The sequence below is a fragment of the Macrotis lagotis genome, chromosome 1 (genome assembly GCF_037893015.1).
Source record: "Macrotis lagotis isolate mMagLag1 chromosome 1, bilby.v1.9.chrom.fasta, whole genome shotgun sequence".
NCBI lineage: Eukaryota > Metazoa > Chordata > Mammalia > Peramelemorphia > Peramelidae > Macrotis > Macrotis lagotis.
In genome coordinates, this window is record NC_133658.1 from 170,977,596 (window position 1) to 170,996,250 (window position 18,655).

The 18,655-nt window shown below is 37.5% G+C and overlaps 3 protein-coding genes and 1 non-coding gene across 5 annotated transcripts in view; 1 reads left to right on the forward strand and 3 right to left on the reverse strand.

Moving 5' to 3' along the window:
- The window catches only part of KAT14 (lysine acetyltransferase 14), a 38,309-nt gene extending 28,043 nt beyond the window's left edge, over positions 1–10,266 (reverse strand). For both annotated transcript variants that reach the window (XR_012473353.1, XM_074209376.1), the window contains exons 1-3: positions 10,007–10,266; positions 9,130–9,248; positions 3,003–3,124 (exon numbers count right to left, since the gene is read on the reverse strand). Coding sequence is in view for 1 of the 2 variants with exons in the window: in XM_074209376.1 (XP_074065477.1) it covers positions 3,003–3,124; positions 9,130–9,248; positions 10,007–10,265 (500 nt within the window). In the remaining variant the exon portion in view is untranslated. The remainder of the gene's footprint in view (positions 1–3,002; positions 3,125–9,129; positions 9,249–10,006) is intronic.
- LOC141510724 (small nucleolar RNA SNORD17) lies at positions 5,161–5,407 on the reverse strand. The gene has a single exon (XR_012475144.1). It is a non-coding gene; the product is annotated as a small nucleolar RNA SNORD17 (small nucleolar RNA).
- A 316-nt stretch (positions 10,267–10,582) lies between the features above and the next one.
- On the reverse strand, positions 10,583–13,552 carry PET117 (PET117 cytochrome c oxidase chaperone). The gene is made up of 2 exons (XM_074209377.1): positions 13,355–13,552; positions 10,583–10,733 (listed from the first exon to the last, which is right to left on the reverse strand). The coding sequence occupies exons 1-2, from the start codon at positions 13,448–13,450 to the stop codon at positions 10,584–10,586; spliced, it is 246 nt and encodes an 81-aa protein (XP_074065478.1). The 5' UTR covers positions 13,451–13,552; the 3' UTR covers position 10,583.
- A 3-nt stretch (positions 13,553–13,555) lies between these two features.
- Positions 13,556–18,655, forward strand: part of LOC141518628 (uncharacterized) — a 109,868-nt gene continuing 104,768 nt past the window's right edge. The window contains exon 1 of the mRNA XM_074230849.1: positions 13,556–13,710. Within this exon, the coding sequence (XP_074086950.1) occupies positions 13,556–13,710 (155 nt within the window). The remainder of the gene's footprint in view (positions 13,711–18,655) is intronic.

Here is an 18,655-nt window from a genome sequence, read left to right on the forward strand (position 1 = left end):
TTTTTGGTGAGTAACCTATTTCCTATGTGTTCATGTGTCTAATAGGTTGGGCTGATAACAATAAGAAGCAGCAATCTTTTTTTTTTTTGTTTCTACCATAAACTACAGAGGACCACTTCTCTATTTCTCTAAGTAAAAGGGAAGCCCCAAAGTGAAAATACAAAACCGGATACTAGAATATAATAATGCTCATAACACTGAAAAACAATTAGCACATTCATTAATTATATTATGTGCTCTCCAAGGATATCTATATCTAAACTTTTTTGTTATCATAGCATACAGCATTTCACTAAGCCTTATGCCTTGGCATATACAAATTTTAAAATACTTTCCCACAGTAAGCATATTAGCCAGATTGTAGCATTTTGTAATGAATTTTGTGTTAGGACAGGTGCAATGCACTTACATATATCTTTGTGTAATTAAAAATTTGTTTTTAGAAACAGACACGTTCTAATTGTTTAGTCATCAAAAACAAACCCTCTATTATTATTATCATTATTATCATTATCATTATTTTATTATTTAAGGTAATGGAGTTAAGTGACTTGCCCATGATGACAAAGCTAGGCAATTAAGTGTCTGAGGCTGCATTTGAACTTAGGTCCTCCTGACTCCATCCACTGTGGCACCTAGCTGCCTCTAAAAAAAATATACTCTTGAGAAATTTAAAATAAAAACTGTGACTTATAAAGCCAGAAAATATCATTTTTTATAACCAAACATGGCATATGTATGGAAACCAAGGAAACTAAATTGTTAGTATTGGGTTACTAGTCAAGTTTTCACTGACTTTCTATACTGTTTGTATATACACTGATAAAAATCACAGGTCTAGTCAAAAAGTTAGACTGGAGTTGAATCGAAATTTTGCATCTATTCCGTACAATATTCTTAAGTGTACTTTCAACTTTAATTAGAATCTAGGTGTGCTATAGACAATTCATAAATTCCATTTAAAAGCAAATTAAAGCAACATTCTTTTTTCAGCTTCTATGAAAACGTAATATTTATTATCATGTAGCTACAAATATTGCAATGCTGGGAAGTAAATTATTCTCTGTAAGACATTTGCAGTTTGTATCTCAATAAAAATGACATTAAAGCTTTTAAATTACACAAGGATTTTATAAAGACTCTTTATATCATATATTAGGAGTGACATTAATTCAAAACAAGGTCAAATCAATAAATATTTATTAAATGACTACTGTGTATACTCAACATTTGAGATATAACAAATACAAAAAATAGTCCCTGGTCTCAAAGTGTTCACAGAGAAAATGTGCAAATATTATAATACAAAAAAAGATATATAGAGGATGTATTGTGGAAATAGTAAGGAAGGCCTTAAAGGATCTTAAGGTCAAAAGGAAAAGACTTTGGAAGGTAGGATTTTAGCATAGATTTGAAAGTAGAGCCAGGGTAAAGGGAAAGTGGCTAGAATGTTAAGATTCAATGGCAAAAATATCCAGAGCAGTAAAAAGAAAATAATGTCATGCCTGGGCAGATGACTCTCCAAACCAGCTAACAAAGACAAACAAATACAAACCCCAGTCTTAGGGTTCACAAGAATAAACAATTGAGTGCAAATTTAATTAAATCAGACAGCATTTTTAAAAAAGACAAAAATTTGGTAAACACTTTTTACAGAGATAGCGTTCAAATGAAAAAGTCCTCAAAAATAAAAGCACAGATTTCAAAACTACATTTTCTTCTTTCCTGCCATTGGCAAAGGTACATTAAAACAAGTTCCATAAATAATGCCAAATTATACTAAGCTAATAGGCTTCCCCGTTAATGAATAGACTTCTTTGTATTGTCAACTCCTTTCTTAACACCAATAAATAATCTGGAAACTAGAATGACCCCTATCATAAAAGTAGACTAACATATTCTCTAAATTAGTTATTCCTCTCATTTCAAGGTCTCATAAGGACACACAACCAGTGACTCACTCACTCCAATATGTTCTCAGCAAGATCAGCAAAACCTGAAAGGCTTTTTACTAAGTCTATTTAGTAAATTTACTCCCATTACCTTGGGAGAAACACACAAAGGACTATGCTAAACAGGATAACAGTTAATAAAAATCCTGCTCTGACTTGATCAGAGATTTGTCATATCTATAGTCATTGAATTGTGCAAGATTTATTCATCTTCTCCTGATGCAGCATATAATGAATTCAGAATTTTGAACGAAATTCAAACAAAGTTAAACAGATTTAACCTATTTCAATAGCTAAAATCATAAGGACCCTTTAAATTTACTGAAATGGAAAAAGTTTAAGAAAAATAAAAGTTCAGGGGCAGCTAGGTGGCTCAGTCCATGGAGCCCTAGCCCTTGAGTCAAGAGTACTTGAGTTCAAATCCAACCTCAGGCACTTAATTGCCTAGCTGTGTGACTTTGGGCAAGTCACTTAAACCCAGTGCCTTCAATGAAAAAAGAAAAGAAAAAAAAAGTTCAGTGGTAGTGACACTGTAAATGGGGAGAAAATTATACAAATATGTAGTGTTTAGCATGTGCCCAGGAGAGCATTTAAAGAACCATAAAGGCTGCCTTCAAGGTACTTGAGATCTAGATGAGCAAGCTTAAGTTTATTAGTAATCCAAAACACAATGTATAATGTTAAGAGAACGAATGAGGAATTAAACTGCTTGAAGAGTTTTAAAAAGAGTTAAGACCAATAGGATCTAATATGGGAAAAATTATCTTTACTACTCTAGCTCATCACCATCCTTTCCTACTCAGAAATTTGCTATATTACTTTAAGGCTTCCCCTGGAAAAGGTCTGTTTTTTTATAGATTCTTTTGACTCAATAAATGCTGTAAACAGGACTTTTAAGATCTGGAAATATCATTGTAAAAGAGACAAGTCAATGTGACTCACATAATGAAGTTTTATACCTAATTGAAGTAAACAGATTATGATAATACAAATAAATCTATAGTCTAGTTTATCTTCTACAACTTGCAAATTTCAAATAAGAAATTTTACCTGTTTCCTAGTAAAAAGGTCCAATGTTTCTCAATAAAAGCACAAATATCTTCTTTCCACCTGAAATAACCTTGACGTCCAGTTCCTTCCAGAGACAAATTATACATTGCCAACATGACAACCTGGCATACAAATGGGGGGAAAAAAAAGGAGTGAAAAAGGACCTAGGTATTTGCAACTGCAAGGGAGCTGAGATATCTAATTCAATGCTCTTTTGGGGAGGAGAAAACTGAGTTCCTTATATGTTAAATGATTTGCCCCAAGTTCAGAGTGGGAGCTAGGACACAAATTCTGGTCTTATCCTCCCTCAGGTCCAGTGCTCTTTCCACTATGCAAGTCTCCTTTCAAAGGTGTTTGAAATCTTTACAAAGTAGTTTTAGTAATTTTTTGGATCTAAAGAGATGTATGTAGGTTTTAACAGTTTGGATCAAACTGAAAAGATTTCCATAAAGGTTATCTTGAGATAGGAGGTTAACACAATTAACCAGCAGAGCATAATTATTCACAAAATTAAATAATCATTTCATGAAACAGCATGCTGAACTGAAAGACCTACTTGATGCACTCCTTTCAAAATACAAATCTAATTTCAGCTTTGACTGCTATAATTACTCTTTGTAGATATTATCTATTCTACTCTAGGTCTTCCTAGATTCCTAAGAAAGGCCTTTAAAAGCATCTAATTAGGCACTATCACTTAAATAAGGAACCTGAGCCTAAGAGATGCCAAGTCATTAGCAACAGAAAAAAAAATGGATCCATGTCCCAGTTTCAAAGACCTTAGGTTTAGAACTAGACCACTCAGTCCAACCCTCTTCTTTGAAGGATGAGTGAAAGAATAAGACTAAGTAACCTACCCAGGTAAGCTCTTAGATTTTTAGAGTTGGACTGCTGAGTCCAACCCCCTTCTTGGTAGATGAGTAAGAGACTACTTTAAGTAAGTAGACTAATAGAATTAGAACTCAGCTCTTCCTGCATTGAAATTCAGCATTCTCTCCAATGGGTCAGGGCCTAATCCACTGTATAATAAAGGCAGCCAAACCTATGATATTTCATAAAAAATGCAAGGCAAAAATTTCTTTGGTATAATCAGGATATAATCTAGCATACTGCTGGGTTCACTTATAGAACAGTCATTCAATAAATTATTTTTAAGGAAATCTGTCCCTACCCAAGGACCTCTATCCTTATCCTACTCTCTTCAACCACACTTCCTGGGCTCATGCCATTTCCCCATGTTTCAATAGATTCCTCCACTTTTCAACTCTGGTTCTTCATTTACTGAAATCCCTTCTGACTTCTAATCACCACCTCATTTTTTATTTTCTTGCCATCAAAACTATAGCTTCTAATATCCTATCCCCCAAATAATATCTTCAAATTTCTAATAACAGAGTGGGCTCCTTTCTTTTATATAACATTTATATACTATCTTAATATTAGTGTCTGTATTGTACCTGAGTGCTTTACAAATATTATCTCATTTGATCTGCAAAAGAATACAGCTAGAAAGTGGATTTGAATTTTGATCTTTGGCATTGTGACCCAGGTCTCAAACAACCATGCCACCAAACTCATTTTGTGTACTTCAGAAAGTGAAAGTCTCATACAACACCTTAAATTTTCCAAAGAGATTTATCTAATTTGATTCTCAAAACATCCTTTGAAAGAAGATGTTAAGTATCATCAGTCATAACAATTATCATGTGATTAATGAGATTAAAAACGAAATTTTTCCCAAATGAATTCAACACTTTTCAAGTACCACTTGCCTCTTTATTGTGTATTAACAATCATTTATCAAAATTTGATTGCATATTTAGATATTACATCTGAAAACAAATTTCATTTAATTTGTTTTTCTTTTCAATTATAGAATCACAGAACAGACATTAGAAAGTCTACAAGACTTTGCATTAGAATTCAATCTGGCACTCTTTACACTATAACAAATAAACTTTCTGCCTACTCCTGATCTATTTATGTTATATTGCTTTAGTGGCTTCTACAAAACACAAACCTGATGATGGCACAGATGACTAAAATAAACAGTTTCTCATTCATGTGTAAAGAGAACAGTGACAAGAGAACTTCTCAAAGGACTCACAACTCAAGATGTAGGTTCATTTTCAAAGAAATGGCTTTAAGGTTACAGCATGTGATCAGACATCAGTCATTCGTCTTGGTAAGGTGGGACCCTAAATAGATAAGGTTCCACCCCTGCTGACCCTATTCCTTCCTACCAGTAAGACCACCACATACACCAGCCAGGTGCAGCAGAACACTGCAAGCCTGGAGGCCATCTGGAGGTTACATTACTCAGAGTTCCTAGAACAGGAGCTGAGAGCTGCAGGAAGGACAGAGCAGCACACTCAGAGAATGGATAAACTTCATCATCACTTCACATATGCTGCAGCCAGCCAAGGGCTCAAATTCAAGTGTTTAATAAGACAATCCAAAGACAAGATAGATGTCTTGAACCACTTTAATGTAATGGATACTACGATAAGATTTTTAATGTTAAGGGGGGGAAAGAGTCTCACTGACTTTCAGCTAGTTATACTGGTCAAAATGGTCCCAAAGTACATAATTTAACAGTTTCAGCTCAAGGTCTTCACCAAATTCAAAGTTCTTACTATACCTTTGTCTTTCCTATGTGCTATTAAATGAACAAATTCTTCAACAAATGGATGTGTGAGATGCTCTTTTTACATTAAAAGTTAGTTGCTGGGCATCTAGGAGGTGCAGTGAATAGAGCAATAGCCCTGAAGTCAGGAGGGCCTGAGTTCAAATCCAGCCTCAGACACCTAATTACCTAGATGTGTGACCCCATTGCCTTGCAAAAAAAACAAAAACAAAAAAGTTAGTTGCTATTTCAACCTCCAGGAAGGCAAAAGTCTAATTTAAATGGATTGATTATGATTAGTCCTGCTTCTTTCCGCTACCCATAATACCTTAGGCAAGTCACTTAACCCTTCTCTAGAGTTTCTGCATCAAAAAAAGTTGGGTGTGAACTAAATCATTAAGACTTCTTCCAGGTCTACATTCTAAGTTTTACATAAATAGAATTTGCTTCTTTCCGCTACCCATAATACCTTAGGCAAGTCACTTAACCCTTCTCTAGAGTTTCTGCATCAAAAAAAGTTGGGTGTGAACTAAATCATTAAGACTTCTTCCAGGTCTACATTCTAAGTTTTACATAAATAGAATTTACAGATTTGCTTTCTAACAGGGGGAGAGGGAAACAAAGGGAAGGAGAAAAAAGTCAAAAGCAAAACCTTGGAAAAATATGATTGTTGAAAACTACTATTGCATGTAGTTGGAAAATTAAAGAAAATGTTTTCAAAGAAAACAATGTCCTGCTGTTAAGTTTTTATAGGGATTTTGAAAATTTCGATTAACAAGGAAGGCATTCAGATGTTAGGTGGATTCTTCTGTGGAAAATTTAAAAGAGTTCATGGAAAAGTATAGCAGAACCCAGGTAGACAGAAAGAAGTACAAACTACAATTTTGTTGACACTACCTACACATCATGAATATAATATATGGGCTTTCTTTGTTGTCTATACTTTTCTATGGCAACTGATGTTTATAAAATGTAAGTTATAAGTGAAATATAAATATCTTCAATATAAGAATTTGACTGGTAATGTAATCATATTTATAATAACAAGTTACCATATTTTTTTATTCATCAATTTCTTTCTAAAACAGAAAATTTGTTTTTTGAATAGTAGTCAGAAAAATACCAACCAGATTTTCATTGAAATCACAAGGTGGCATTTACATGAGAAATTGAAGTATTTATATTTTTAAGAGTATACCTTTGGGTGGCTAGGTGGCGCAGTGGATAGAGCACTGGCCCTGGAGTCAGGAGTACCTGAGTTCAAATCCGGCCTCAGACACTTAATAATTACCTAGCTGTGTGGCCTTGGGCAAGTCACTTAACCCCATTTGCCCTGCAAAAACTTTAAAAAAATAGAAAAAAATAGAAGAGTATACCTTTTACATAGTTCAATCAATTAACATTCATTCAGAACCTATTAAGTGTCTGCAAAGAACTAAGTACTGGGGATACAAAAAAGAGGTAAATGACAGTCCCAGTCCTTTTGGGATTTACAATCTATTGAGGGAGACAACAAAAATATGCAACAAGCTATCGGAATAGGAAATAATGAACAGGAGGAAAGCAAGAGACTAGAGAAGACAAGCAGAAAGAAGGATTATTGTTCAGACTTACAAAAACTAAGTTGGTAGACAGAGATTGAGGAGGCAAAGTGTTCTAGGTGGAGCATAAACTCAGAACCAAGAGATGGATTATCTTGTCCCTGGAAGACTAAAGAATATGTGGCAGAGAATAGGCAGGAGGATGCTACAATATTATCAAGGGCTCTGAATGCCACAAAAGAATGAATTTTTTTAATTTTTAAACAAACATTATGTGCAAGTAAAACTTTCTATTTAATGTAAAACATTCCTAAAATTTATTTTGTTCAAGGTTTTATGTTTTCCCCCAGATTTTGAAGAATATATAATTTGATTCTTAAGGGGTCTAGAGAAGTGATAGTAACAAAGATTACAGTAATTAAAGGGAAAAGGCTAAAAAGTTTTTCATTCTGGTAAAACACAAGATAACTCCCCTATCTGAGCCTTGGGGTGATAGGGAGCCACATGGTCAGGTGACACAGACTTAAATTTTAAGAAAATCATTTTAAGTAGCTAAATGGGGGATGGAGAGGAGCAGGGGAGCTAGGCAGACTCATAGATTATTGCAATGTCAATGGTCTGAGGTGATGAGGGCCTGCACCAGAGTCAAGAGAAGGTAGGTATATTCTTATATTATAGAGGAGAAAAGACAAACCTTGGTAACAGTTGGGGGGGGGGCTGTTGTTGAAATAGTGAGGAATCCAGATGACTCCAAGGTTGTGAGGAACCAGGAAGACGGTGTTACCCTCTATAATAATAGAGGAATTATAAGGGGTGGAGATAATGAATTCTGTTTTAGACATGTTGAGTATTTTTAAAATATCTACTGGACATCCTGAAAGGCAGGTGGAGATGTAAGACTGGAGGTCACAAAAGACTGTGGGCAGGATGGGTAGACCACCAAATAAAGTAGTATAGATAAGGGAAAGGAATTAGAACATAACCGGAAAGGGGGGAAATCCATGATTCCAGGGCATGATTTGGAAAAGGATCCAAAGGTGACTGAAAGGTGTTCAATAAAAAAAAAAGAGAAGTAGGAGGAGAGTCCTGCCAGAAAATCTTCTCTTCCAAGGAAGAAAGTATCAAGGAAAAGGGGATGATCAACAGCATCAAACTGCAGAGAGGTCAAGGAGAATGAATAAGGACTGAAAAAAGGCCACTGAATTTGTCAAATAAGAGATCACTAGTAAGAGTAGTTTCAGTGGAATAATAACATAGGGAGTTGGATTGTGGAGGTATCTCCTTTTGAAGGAGTTTAGGCACATGGGCAGAAGAGATAGATAGAAAGACGATTAGCAACATGGAAAGACAGTGTTTTTTTTTGAATGGGAGATACATGAGCATGTTTGTAGGAAACAGAGAATGAAGAGAAGAATGGGACAGAATGAAATGTGATAGTGTGGGGATGACATAGAGGCAATCTGCTGGAGACAGGATAGAATGGGATCCTTGAAGAGGTAGGGGGGTTAATCAACCCCTAAGGACTAAGGACTAAGGTCTTTAGAGTCAGGGGTTAAAGAGAAAACAATGGCAGAAGGAACATGAAGAGAGTTCATGAAGAATGGGAGAGAGAGGAGAGGGGAAGAATCCAGGGGGAACTTAAGAGAAGAAAAGGCTTTTAAGAGCTACTGTGGAGATAATAGTGAATATAATTCTTTTTAAGGCAAAGAAGATTGTAGCTTCATAGGATTTAAAAGTGAAAAGAAACTTTAGAGATGAACTTTTTGTTTTCTAGGAAAAAACAGGTCAGAACAGTTAAAATATGCATGTTTTACCATTTTTTATAAATGAAACAACTCCAAAATTCCTCAAGTAAATTGACTCAATTACCTAGAATTGTTTTAATCATTTTATTTTCATAATATGAACCAAATTTTCATGAGCTATTACTGTCACCATTCCTTAACAGATTTTTACTTACTTGTTGCCATGTCAATTTCAGCCTCTCAAATTGCTCTTTACCATCCTCTGAACAATCTGAACAAGTAAATCTAAAAAAGTTATCACCTTTGAGGTAACTTAGCTGTTCCCTTAGCTGACCTACAAAGTAAAAGACAAACACAATCATAATTTAGTTTTTCAATATAACTAGTCAAGTACTTTATCCTACTTAGTTCCTTTGATCCTATCTAAACTCTGCCAGTACTGCCCATGATAACACCCCTTTACCTGGAAACATTTTATTATGTACAAGGAAACTTTCTATTCAATGCAAAACATTCCTAAAATTTGTTTTGTTCAAGGATATATCAATGTTTCCCCCCCCAGATTTTGAAGTAGGATATATAATTTGATTCTTAAGGGGCATAGAGAAATGACAGTAACAAAAATGACGGTAATTAATTCAAAGGAAAAGGCTAAAAAAAAATCTTCATTCTGGCAAAACACAAGACAAAGCCCCTTTCCAATCTGAATCTACAAACAATATACAATCCTGAATATTTCAAGACATTGATTTTGGTTTAAGCTAGGTTATACCATAATTTTTGTCCCATTTAAAGACACTAAATGCTAGAGTCTAGCAGAAGAATCCCTATTATGGAGATATGCCTAATTACTGAATAAGTGTGATTATCTGATTTGTGTAACAATTCTTACCAAAAGATTTAATAGCAATATTTAACTACTTTAGCAACAAGGAAAAGTTACACTTAGATATTACTTGAACTATATTACTATGAAAATCTCCTTGACAATTAGCCCTGTTTAGTCAATATTTAGATTTCATTTACAGTGTTTTTATTAAAGAAAATACTAAGCTCTACAAAATAAATGAAAGAAAAATATTAAGTTCTTACTGGCTGATATCCATTTTTGGCATTTATCACAGAAGTAAGATAGTTGTTCTTCCATCCAAGACACATCCCCTTCATCACTATTAAGTGAATCTCCACTTTGATCATGAGATAAGTCCACTGAGCCTTGATCCTCAGATTCAACAATCAGGAGGGTTTCACCTTCCACTTCACCTTCCTCCAGACCTTCAGATGTGGATGTTCTTGTAGCATCATCATCATGTCGACTCATCAGCCCACTAATATGGATGTTATTATCCATCCTTTCTTGTCAGTAAGATTATTTGTTTTCAATGACAACCCGGGATAGTATTACTCAGTCAATACTGTTCATAACAGATAAAAAGTGACTGTCTTAAAAAGTGTCTGATCACAATTAAAATCACTTCAATAGAAGGAATTTTTAAGGCAGATTTAAAACTCAAGTGATATAAAGCTTTATTCCTTTAACTGAATGTTTAAAGAGCAGAAAAAATATACTGGTGGAAGCAATCACTTAACTTATGCCATGGCATAGCTAAATAATAAAATTCCAAAATAACCTAATCCTGTTTCATTAATATTTCCTTCACTTCAAAGTTCATGTTTTTTGTGAACCCTTTGCCAATAACATCTTCTTTCTTTCAGCTTCAAGATGCTCAGTCAAAATAATCTGTTCTTCCAAAAGACGAACATTTTCTTTTTTCCGATTTTGCCTCTCTATATCTCTGAGCACTCCTTCTCGAAGCCTCTAAAATACAAGGAACAAACTTAAATAACACCCAGAAGAACATTTGACTCTTATCTATTTAACATTAAGTGTCACTAAGATCCATTTCAGACTTCCAAATTTCTAAGTGCAAATTAAGATAGTGTTTTAATTCACCAAACTACAAATATACAGGATATTTTTAAATAAACACATATACATCTTGTGTTTTAACAAACACAACTATACTTATTTTAACAAAACTTTTTTTCATAATTTTTATTAATTGAAGATAAAGAATAAGACTAGCTAGGATTTTTTTAAAAATCAGGGCAAAGCAGAATAAGAACAAACAGCAAGCATACTGCTCTAACTATAGGAACAACTGAGTGCCAACAATTCAGTTATGAATTCTCACTTATTACTGAACAAAATTGAGGTAAAATATTTTTATTTATTGCAAGAATCAAGTATAATAAAACCTCCTTGAAGTGAAATTGTTGAAAAAAAATATAAAAAATTATCTAAGAAATAAAGGATACCAGGGCAGCTAGGTGGTGCAGTGAATAGAGCACTGGCCCCAGAGTCAGGAGGACCTGAGTTCAAAATCTGACCTCAGACACTTAATGATTATCTAGCAGTGACTCTGGGCAAGTCACTTAACCCCACTGCCTTGCAAAAACAAAAAAATAAAGGATACCAAAACTAACATCCCCACCCCCCAAAAGGGGAAAAGAACACCCTATAAAACTCATTACTGGTAATCATTTTGTTGTTGATTAAATGTAGAGAAAATGACAACATTTACAAGTTGAAAACTGTCCATATGTAATCAAACAAATATTTATTCAGCACCTACTACTTGCCAAGCACTCTGCTAGGCATTGGGGACATAACTATTCCTTTATTCTCTTTCTCTTTTTTTTTGCAAGGCAATAGATTCAGTGACTTGGCCAAGATCACACAGCTAGTAAATATCAAGTGTCTGAGGTCACATTCTCTTTCAGACTCCAGGATCCACCTTCTATTCACTGAGCCATATAGCTGCTCTTAACTATTTGTACTCTCAAGCAGCTTTCATTCTAAGAGAAGATACTTGGTATGTATATATTATGTATTAATACATACTTGTTTAATGTGTTCTCTAGAGACATAAATATATGTACATATAACAAGTTTCAATTATATATATAAAATAAATACATGGGGCAGCTGATATTAATCAGCAATGAAGTTTTTCCTGTGACCTGAAAACAAGCTCCTTTTGTGTTCTCCATCTGAAAAATTTAAGATTCTAATAGACTTTATAGATATCTTGATATTAAAAATCCCTGGGGGTGGCTAGGTGGTGCAGTGGATAGAGGGCTGGCCCTGGAATCAGGAGGACCTGAATTCAAATCCAGCCTCAGACACTTAATAATTACCTAGCTGTGTGGCTTTGGGGAAGCCACTTAACCCCATTGCCTTGCAAAAACCTAAAAACAAATAAAATAAATACCAATGGTTCAAATAAAGAGTAGTTTGAGAAGAACACTAGTTCTGAAAAATTAGTAAAATGAGAATAGGTGGTTAGTAAGCATTCCTTCAGTCATTTATTCATCAAACCTATCTTGAAAATTTAGTCTCACTTAACCCCATTGTCTTGCAAAAACAAAATAAAAGGAAAATTACTGACTCTTCAAGTTACTCCATACACACACACAAAAGAACTCCCTTAAGGCAAAGCTTAGTTTCCATTGTCTTTGCATCTTCAATGACTTGCGTTATAGTTCCTTCCCTATAAATTGCTGAGCAAACTTTCAATGTATTGGGATTTCCTAGTCCTATCCCTAGATGCTGCAGGAAAATTTTTAAAAGACTGATCTAGGAGCTTTAGATACATTCAATTTTATTAAAATTGAACAGTTTTGAGAGTGTGCCATTTGAGGGGCGGCTAGGTGGTGCAGTGGACAAAGCACCGGCCCTGGAGTCAGGAGGACCTGAGTTGAAATCCGGTCTCAGACACTTAATAATGACCTAGCTGTGTGACCCTGGGCAAGCCACTGAACCCATTGCCTTGCAAAAAACCTAGAAAAAGAAAAAAAAGAGAATGTGCCATTTGAGTATTTACCCAAGCAACTAGTGGCGTCTAATCTAGAAGTGCAGGGGGAGAAATCTTAGGCCTGCTCACAGGTAGGGAGCATGCAAGCCTTCTTTTCGGCGAGCAGCGGAGAGGCCCGGCCCCGGGCCGGAGCGCCAGGCCAGCGGAGCCTCACACCCCGAGGGGCAGGCCCTGCCGGGCCCGGGCCCAGGCCTCTCCCCCAGGGGCAGCCCGCCCTGCCGGAGCGCCCAGGCGCGAACACGTGCGACGAGCCTCCCGGGGAGGCCGCGTTTGGGGTCTTACCGGCCCATGCTTCGCCCCGAAGCCGCGGCGCGGCGAGGCCGGGACTCGGCCCATCCTGAAGCTGGGCGGGAGGCGTCGGCCGGCAGAGCGACAGCGAGGATGGCGGCGGCTGGGCTCGGGGGGCCGGAGCGGGAGCGGAAAGGCGGCGGGAGCGCGGGAAGCGCGCGAAGAGGAAAAGGAAGTGGAGGCGGGGCCCGGGGCGCGCAGCCGCACTCGGCCGCGGCCGGAGGGGCCCGGCCTCTCGCAGGGCCGGGGGGGAGGGGCGTCACGTGGTACTGACCTGTTGGTCCTGCTTCTGCCGAAGGTGCACGCCGACAACCGTGCCCGCCGTGAGCACCACAGAGAGGCCCAGCACCGCCTTGGAGCTCCTCGACATCCCTCCCGGGCAGCGGGCCGCCGACGGGCAGCGAAGGCAGCCGTTTCCCGCGACGGCGAAGCGCCAGTGGAGCAGAAGGCGGGGAGCGGGGCCGCGGCCACGAGCATGCTCGACGGTGGCGAGCCCCTTCCTACGTGCGCGCGCCCGGGCCTCCTTCAGGCGCAACGCCTCGACCGCCGAGTTCCCCGCGCTCCACCCATTCCAGGCGCGAGCAGTGGCGAGCCGAGAAATCGAGCGCGCCTGCGCTCTGCGCTCCGGGGGTAGCGCGGTGCCTTCCGATCGCCCCCGGCCACGTGGTTGCCGGGAATGCTGTGGCTCCTTATTTTTCAGGACCCGGGCTTTCTAAACCCCTCCAGCGGGAAACGGGGGAAATGGACTCCTGATATTCAATGGGGACCCTTCTCTAAATTGGGGCTTTGGAAATTGTATAAATATTTAAAATTCTAGTTTTTTTAAGCCATGCATAAAGCTTACAACCTTAGTGGGCAGCAGATTAAGCAAAGGGCCTCAGAGAGCTTCCTTCTAGGTTTTTTTGGTTGTTTTTTAGTTTTCACAAGGCAATGGGGTGAAGTGGCTTGGCCAAGGCCACACAGCTAGGTCATTATTAAGTGTCTGAGACCGGATTTGAACCCAGGGACTCCTGACTCCAGGGCCGGTGCCCTCATTCTAGTTTTTTTAAGGCACATAATAAAGATCGTTTCTCAATGGGGGGTGAGAAGAGGTGGGCGGAAAGGAATCTAGCTAGGCCAATGTATGATATTTGACATTTAATCTCAGATAGGGAGGTCTAATTTAGATTATCTTGGGGTGGGTGTTCTAGGTTTTCTTCTGGGAGACCCTGAAACATTCACTTTTCTCCCTTTTTCTTATTTGCCATTGGCTGAGGCTCCTCCATTCCACTTCAATAAGCGACTGAATTTTTACAATGTTTTATTAAGTACTTAACTGTGCTAAGCATTGTGCTTAACATGGAGAGTGTAAAAAACTGCAGCTAAAAACGCTGTTTTTAGTATGATTCTAGGGATAAGGAAGCTGAGGTCCAAAGAGGGTGCTACTGCCCCAGATCAAGAGAGCAGATTTGAACAGAAGTCTTCTTAACCCAAAGCCAGGATAAAGTAGAGCCAGATTCTGTGTAAATGCTCTGCCTCAGAAGACAGCATGGTTCTGATTCTATTTCCTTCTTCACCACTTTCACCAGCTCAGTCCTTGGGCAGGGACTGCTTCTGGGAGGTGAAGGCTCTCTCCACAGCTGGAATAGGGGGCCTAGATTCCTTTCCTCCTACCTCCTCTCACCCCCATTGAGAAAGCAAAAAAATTATGAATAACAAGCATGTATTGTCAAGTAAAACAAATCCCCACTTTAGATAAATGGATTTAGACTTAGGATGGTGGGAATTGTTTCTTAAAGTCTAAACTTCCTGACCCAGAATATGTGTGTGTGCATGTGTGTGTACAGAGAAAAAGAGAGATGTCTCTATATAATACATATATATATATTATATATTATATATAGTTGTCAATTGTATAATTTGATCTAGTTCTGCTCATTTCATTTTTATCCATTTTATAAGTCTTCCCAGGTTTCTCTGACATCATCTCTTTCCTCATTTCTTACACCACAATCATATTCACATACCTTAATTTGTTGAAGAGTTAAGTATCCCCTCAGTTTCTATTTTCTTATCACCATAAAAGAGCTGCTATAAATATTCCTTTTTATGCTTTTTTGATTATTTTAGGTCCAAGACGGGATTATGCATAGTTCCAGATTGCTTTCTAGATGGGCTAGGCTAGTTCATAGTTCTACTAACAGGGCTCTAAAGTGCCTTTTTGTCTTCTTAGTCAATCTGATGGGTATGAAGTGTGTATCTCAAGTATTAATTTGCAATTCTTTATTAATGATTGAGAATATTTTTTTCATATGACTACTGACAGGGTGGATTCCTTTCTCTGAAAACTACCTAATCATATAATTTGACCATTTATCATTTGGGAAATGGCTTTTATTCTTGTAAACTTGACTCATTTCCCTATATAATTTAGAAATGAGATCTTTTTTTAGAAAAAAGTTTCGTGAAGATTATTTCTCCCAATGATCCTGCTTTTCTTTTAATTTTAACTATAGTTTTATTTATACAAAAATTTATGCATCCAGAACTCTAAGGTACCTCACAGGTCATCTAATCCAAGTCCTTCATTTTACAGATATAACCAAGGTTTCCAGTCAAAGCTATGGCATTTTGTCTGTGGCAACTGCATAGATGAAGAAAGGAGTTTAAATGATAATTTTGGGGAGGGAAGACATTGTTTTTGACAGTCATATATTGTGGAAGACTCTCTTCAGGACCAACTCCAGACTTGTGCAGATGCAGACAGACACAGAAAGGATGGAAGGAGAGAGAAGGGGGGATGAAAGGGAAAGAGAATGAAAAGAGAAGGGGAGGAAAGGAAGAAGGGAAAGAAAGATTTTGAAAGCTGCAGACATGTAGGGGGAAACTGACTCTTCTACATGCCCCAGATTTCTGGTTTGCTTCAAGAGACTTCTAGAAATTTCTCCATGGGGGCAGTTAGTTGGTGCAGTGAATAGAGCACTGGCCCTGGAGTCAGGAGGACCTGAGTTCAAATCCTTCAAATCCGGCCTCAGACATTTAATAATTACCTAACTGTGTGGCCTTGGGCAAGCCACTTAACCCCATTGCCTTGCAAAAACTAAAAAACAAACAAACAAACAAAAAAAACAACTAAATTTCTCCATGGGTGAGATTAGGACATCTTTGAGCTGAGATCTTGTTTCACACTCATCTAAAGAAATCATTCACTCTTTTTGTTTTCTGGTATATTCTAATCTGGTAAACTGATACAATTGATCAAATTTGTTTACTTTTTGCTTTTTTATAAGGAGTTTGTTGATGAATTGTTCAATTGAGTCTGACTCTTTGTGACCTGATGAGCTTTCTTGGCAAAGATACTGGAGTGGTCTGCCATTCATTCCCTGCCATTCATTTGCAGAGGAGAAAATAAGGCAAATAGGACTTAAATACCTTTCCAGGGTCACACAGGTGGTAAATATGTGAGGCTGGATTTGAACCCAAGTCTTCCTGTCTCCAGATCCACTGTTCCATCTACTGTGCTACTTTGGCCCAGGTTTGGGGTAGTCCACAATTAAGGGAGAGAGGTCAGGGAAGCCATTTTTTTTTATTTTGAACCTAAAAACTGTGCCCTTAGAACAGCACTATTTAAAGGAGTAGCTAGGGGGTGGCTAGGTGGCGAAGTGGATAGAGTACTGGCCCCCCGGAGTCAGGAGTACCCAAATTCAAATCCCATCTGGAACACTTAATAATTACCACTTAACCTCATTGCCTTGCTAAAACAAAAACAAAAACAAAGAAACCCTAAAAAATAAAGTAGTAGATAAATATAATTCTAATCCAGAGAGGAGAGGCTAGAAGACAGAATGGCCAGTTGGTCCCCTTTCACCTAATCTGCTCTAGGTAAGAATCATAGCTCCCCTTGGTTGGGTCTAAATGGGTCTCTAGTGAGAGCTATCAATCATTGCCTCTCATGAGCTGCTTTTGGACAACCCTTATCAACATACACATTTTGTGTGGGCATGAGCATCTTTTTTTTTTGTTTTTAGTTGGTTTTCTTTTTTTTGCAAGGCAATGGGGTTAAGTGGCTTGCCTAAGACCACACAGCTAGGTAATTATTAAGTATCTGAGGCCAGTTTTGAACTCAGGTACTCCTAACTCCAGGGCAGGTGCTCTATTCACTGTGCCACCTAGCTGCCCCTGGGCATGAGCATCTTACAGAAAAGGATTCTAGAACCAGGGGCTCTTTCCATGCTACTCTACTACTTCCTTCAACCTGTTTTAATTTCATCTTGTTAGCAGGTGAAAAAACAGACTGATTATCATCTAATAGCAATTTTTAAAGGAATAATATATAAATCTACTGTCTAGGTATACTCTAAGTCTCAGGAACTAATGAACCTTTCCCTTAATCCATATTGATATTTTTTTCTCCTACCATTTTGTCTATTCTTCTTGTCTTCTGTCTATAGTTTCCTTTCCTTTTCTTTCTCTGTCTCATTACACTCTTCTTTTCTCTCACTCTCTCCTTTCATCCCCTTCCCTAACCAATATGGATATTAATTTATTTTTCATTGCATTTTTAAAATGTAATTGCTTCCTGTTCTTAAATTTAAAAACTAAAACTAAAACACTCTATATTTCTCTAAGTAAAACATTAAATTTATTTTTACTTAAATGTGTCTCTAGTTTGGTTTTTCTTTTTTATGGATTCTCAGTAGAAAATAATTTCTCAGAGAAATGACAGTAAATCATGCAATTACAGATACTTTTTCAACTTTTCATTTTGGTGCTCCATTAGGCTTCTTTAAAAAAATATACTTTTGACCTATAATCAGTTCAAAAAAAATCAATCATCTATCTAGTTTTTATTTTCCTGAATTGCACTTCACATTCTCTAATCCTAAAATGTTGGTTTATAGCAATGTGACGTGTGTGTGTGTGTGTGTGTGTGTGTGTGTGTGTGTATCTTGAGAAGCAGCTGTTGATTATTTCCCATTAATTTAATTTAGCTATAAGGAAAAGAAAGGTGTGTGTGTGACTAATTTGAACACAGGCTGGGAAACTGAAAGGGGGTGGGGACAATCAGCAAACACTTGCCAAGTTTTCATTTATCTGAGATTTCTCCACCAAAGAAATAAAAACTTTGGGGTGGGGGCAGTAAGGGAAGGGAGGTGCCCTGGCAAAATACCCTTAAGAGCCAAAGCCCATGAAAAATGGGAATTTATATTACAGCCTTACTGCTCAACTCTTCTCTGCCATGGAATTACATAGCCAGGGAGGCAAAAGTTTTTTTCAAATGCTATGAACATCTCATTGCAGTTTCCATCCAATAACTCATTCCTTCTCAAAATCAACCTGAGGCCATAGAAACTTACTGCTGCTATTCCATTAATCACTATATTTGGGAACAAACTCAAGACTTGGTTCTTTCTCTTTGCTTTCTTTCCCCCAAGCAATTATAATTCTAAGCTCTTCTTCCTCAACTCTCAACCACCAAGAGAGACAGAAGAAAGGCTCTGGGCTTTTTATTTTTGTTTTTTAACTTTAACCTTCTCCTTGATCATCCAGAATCCTCAGTGAGATGTATGGGCCACTAAAAGAATTACTCCATGTA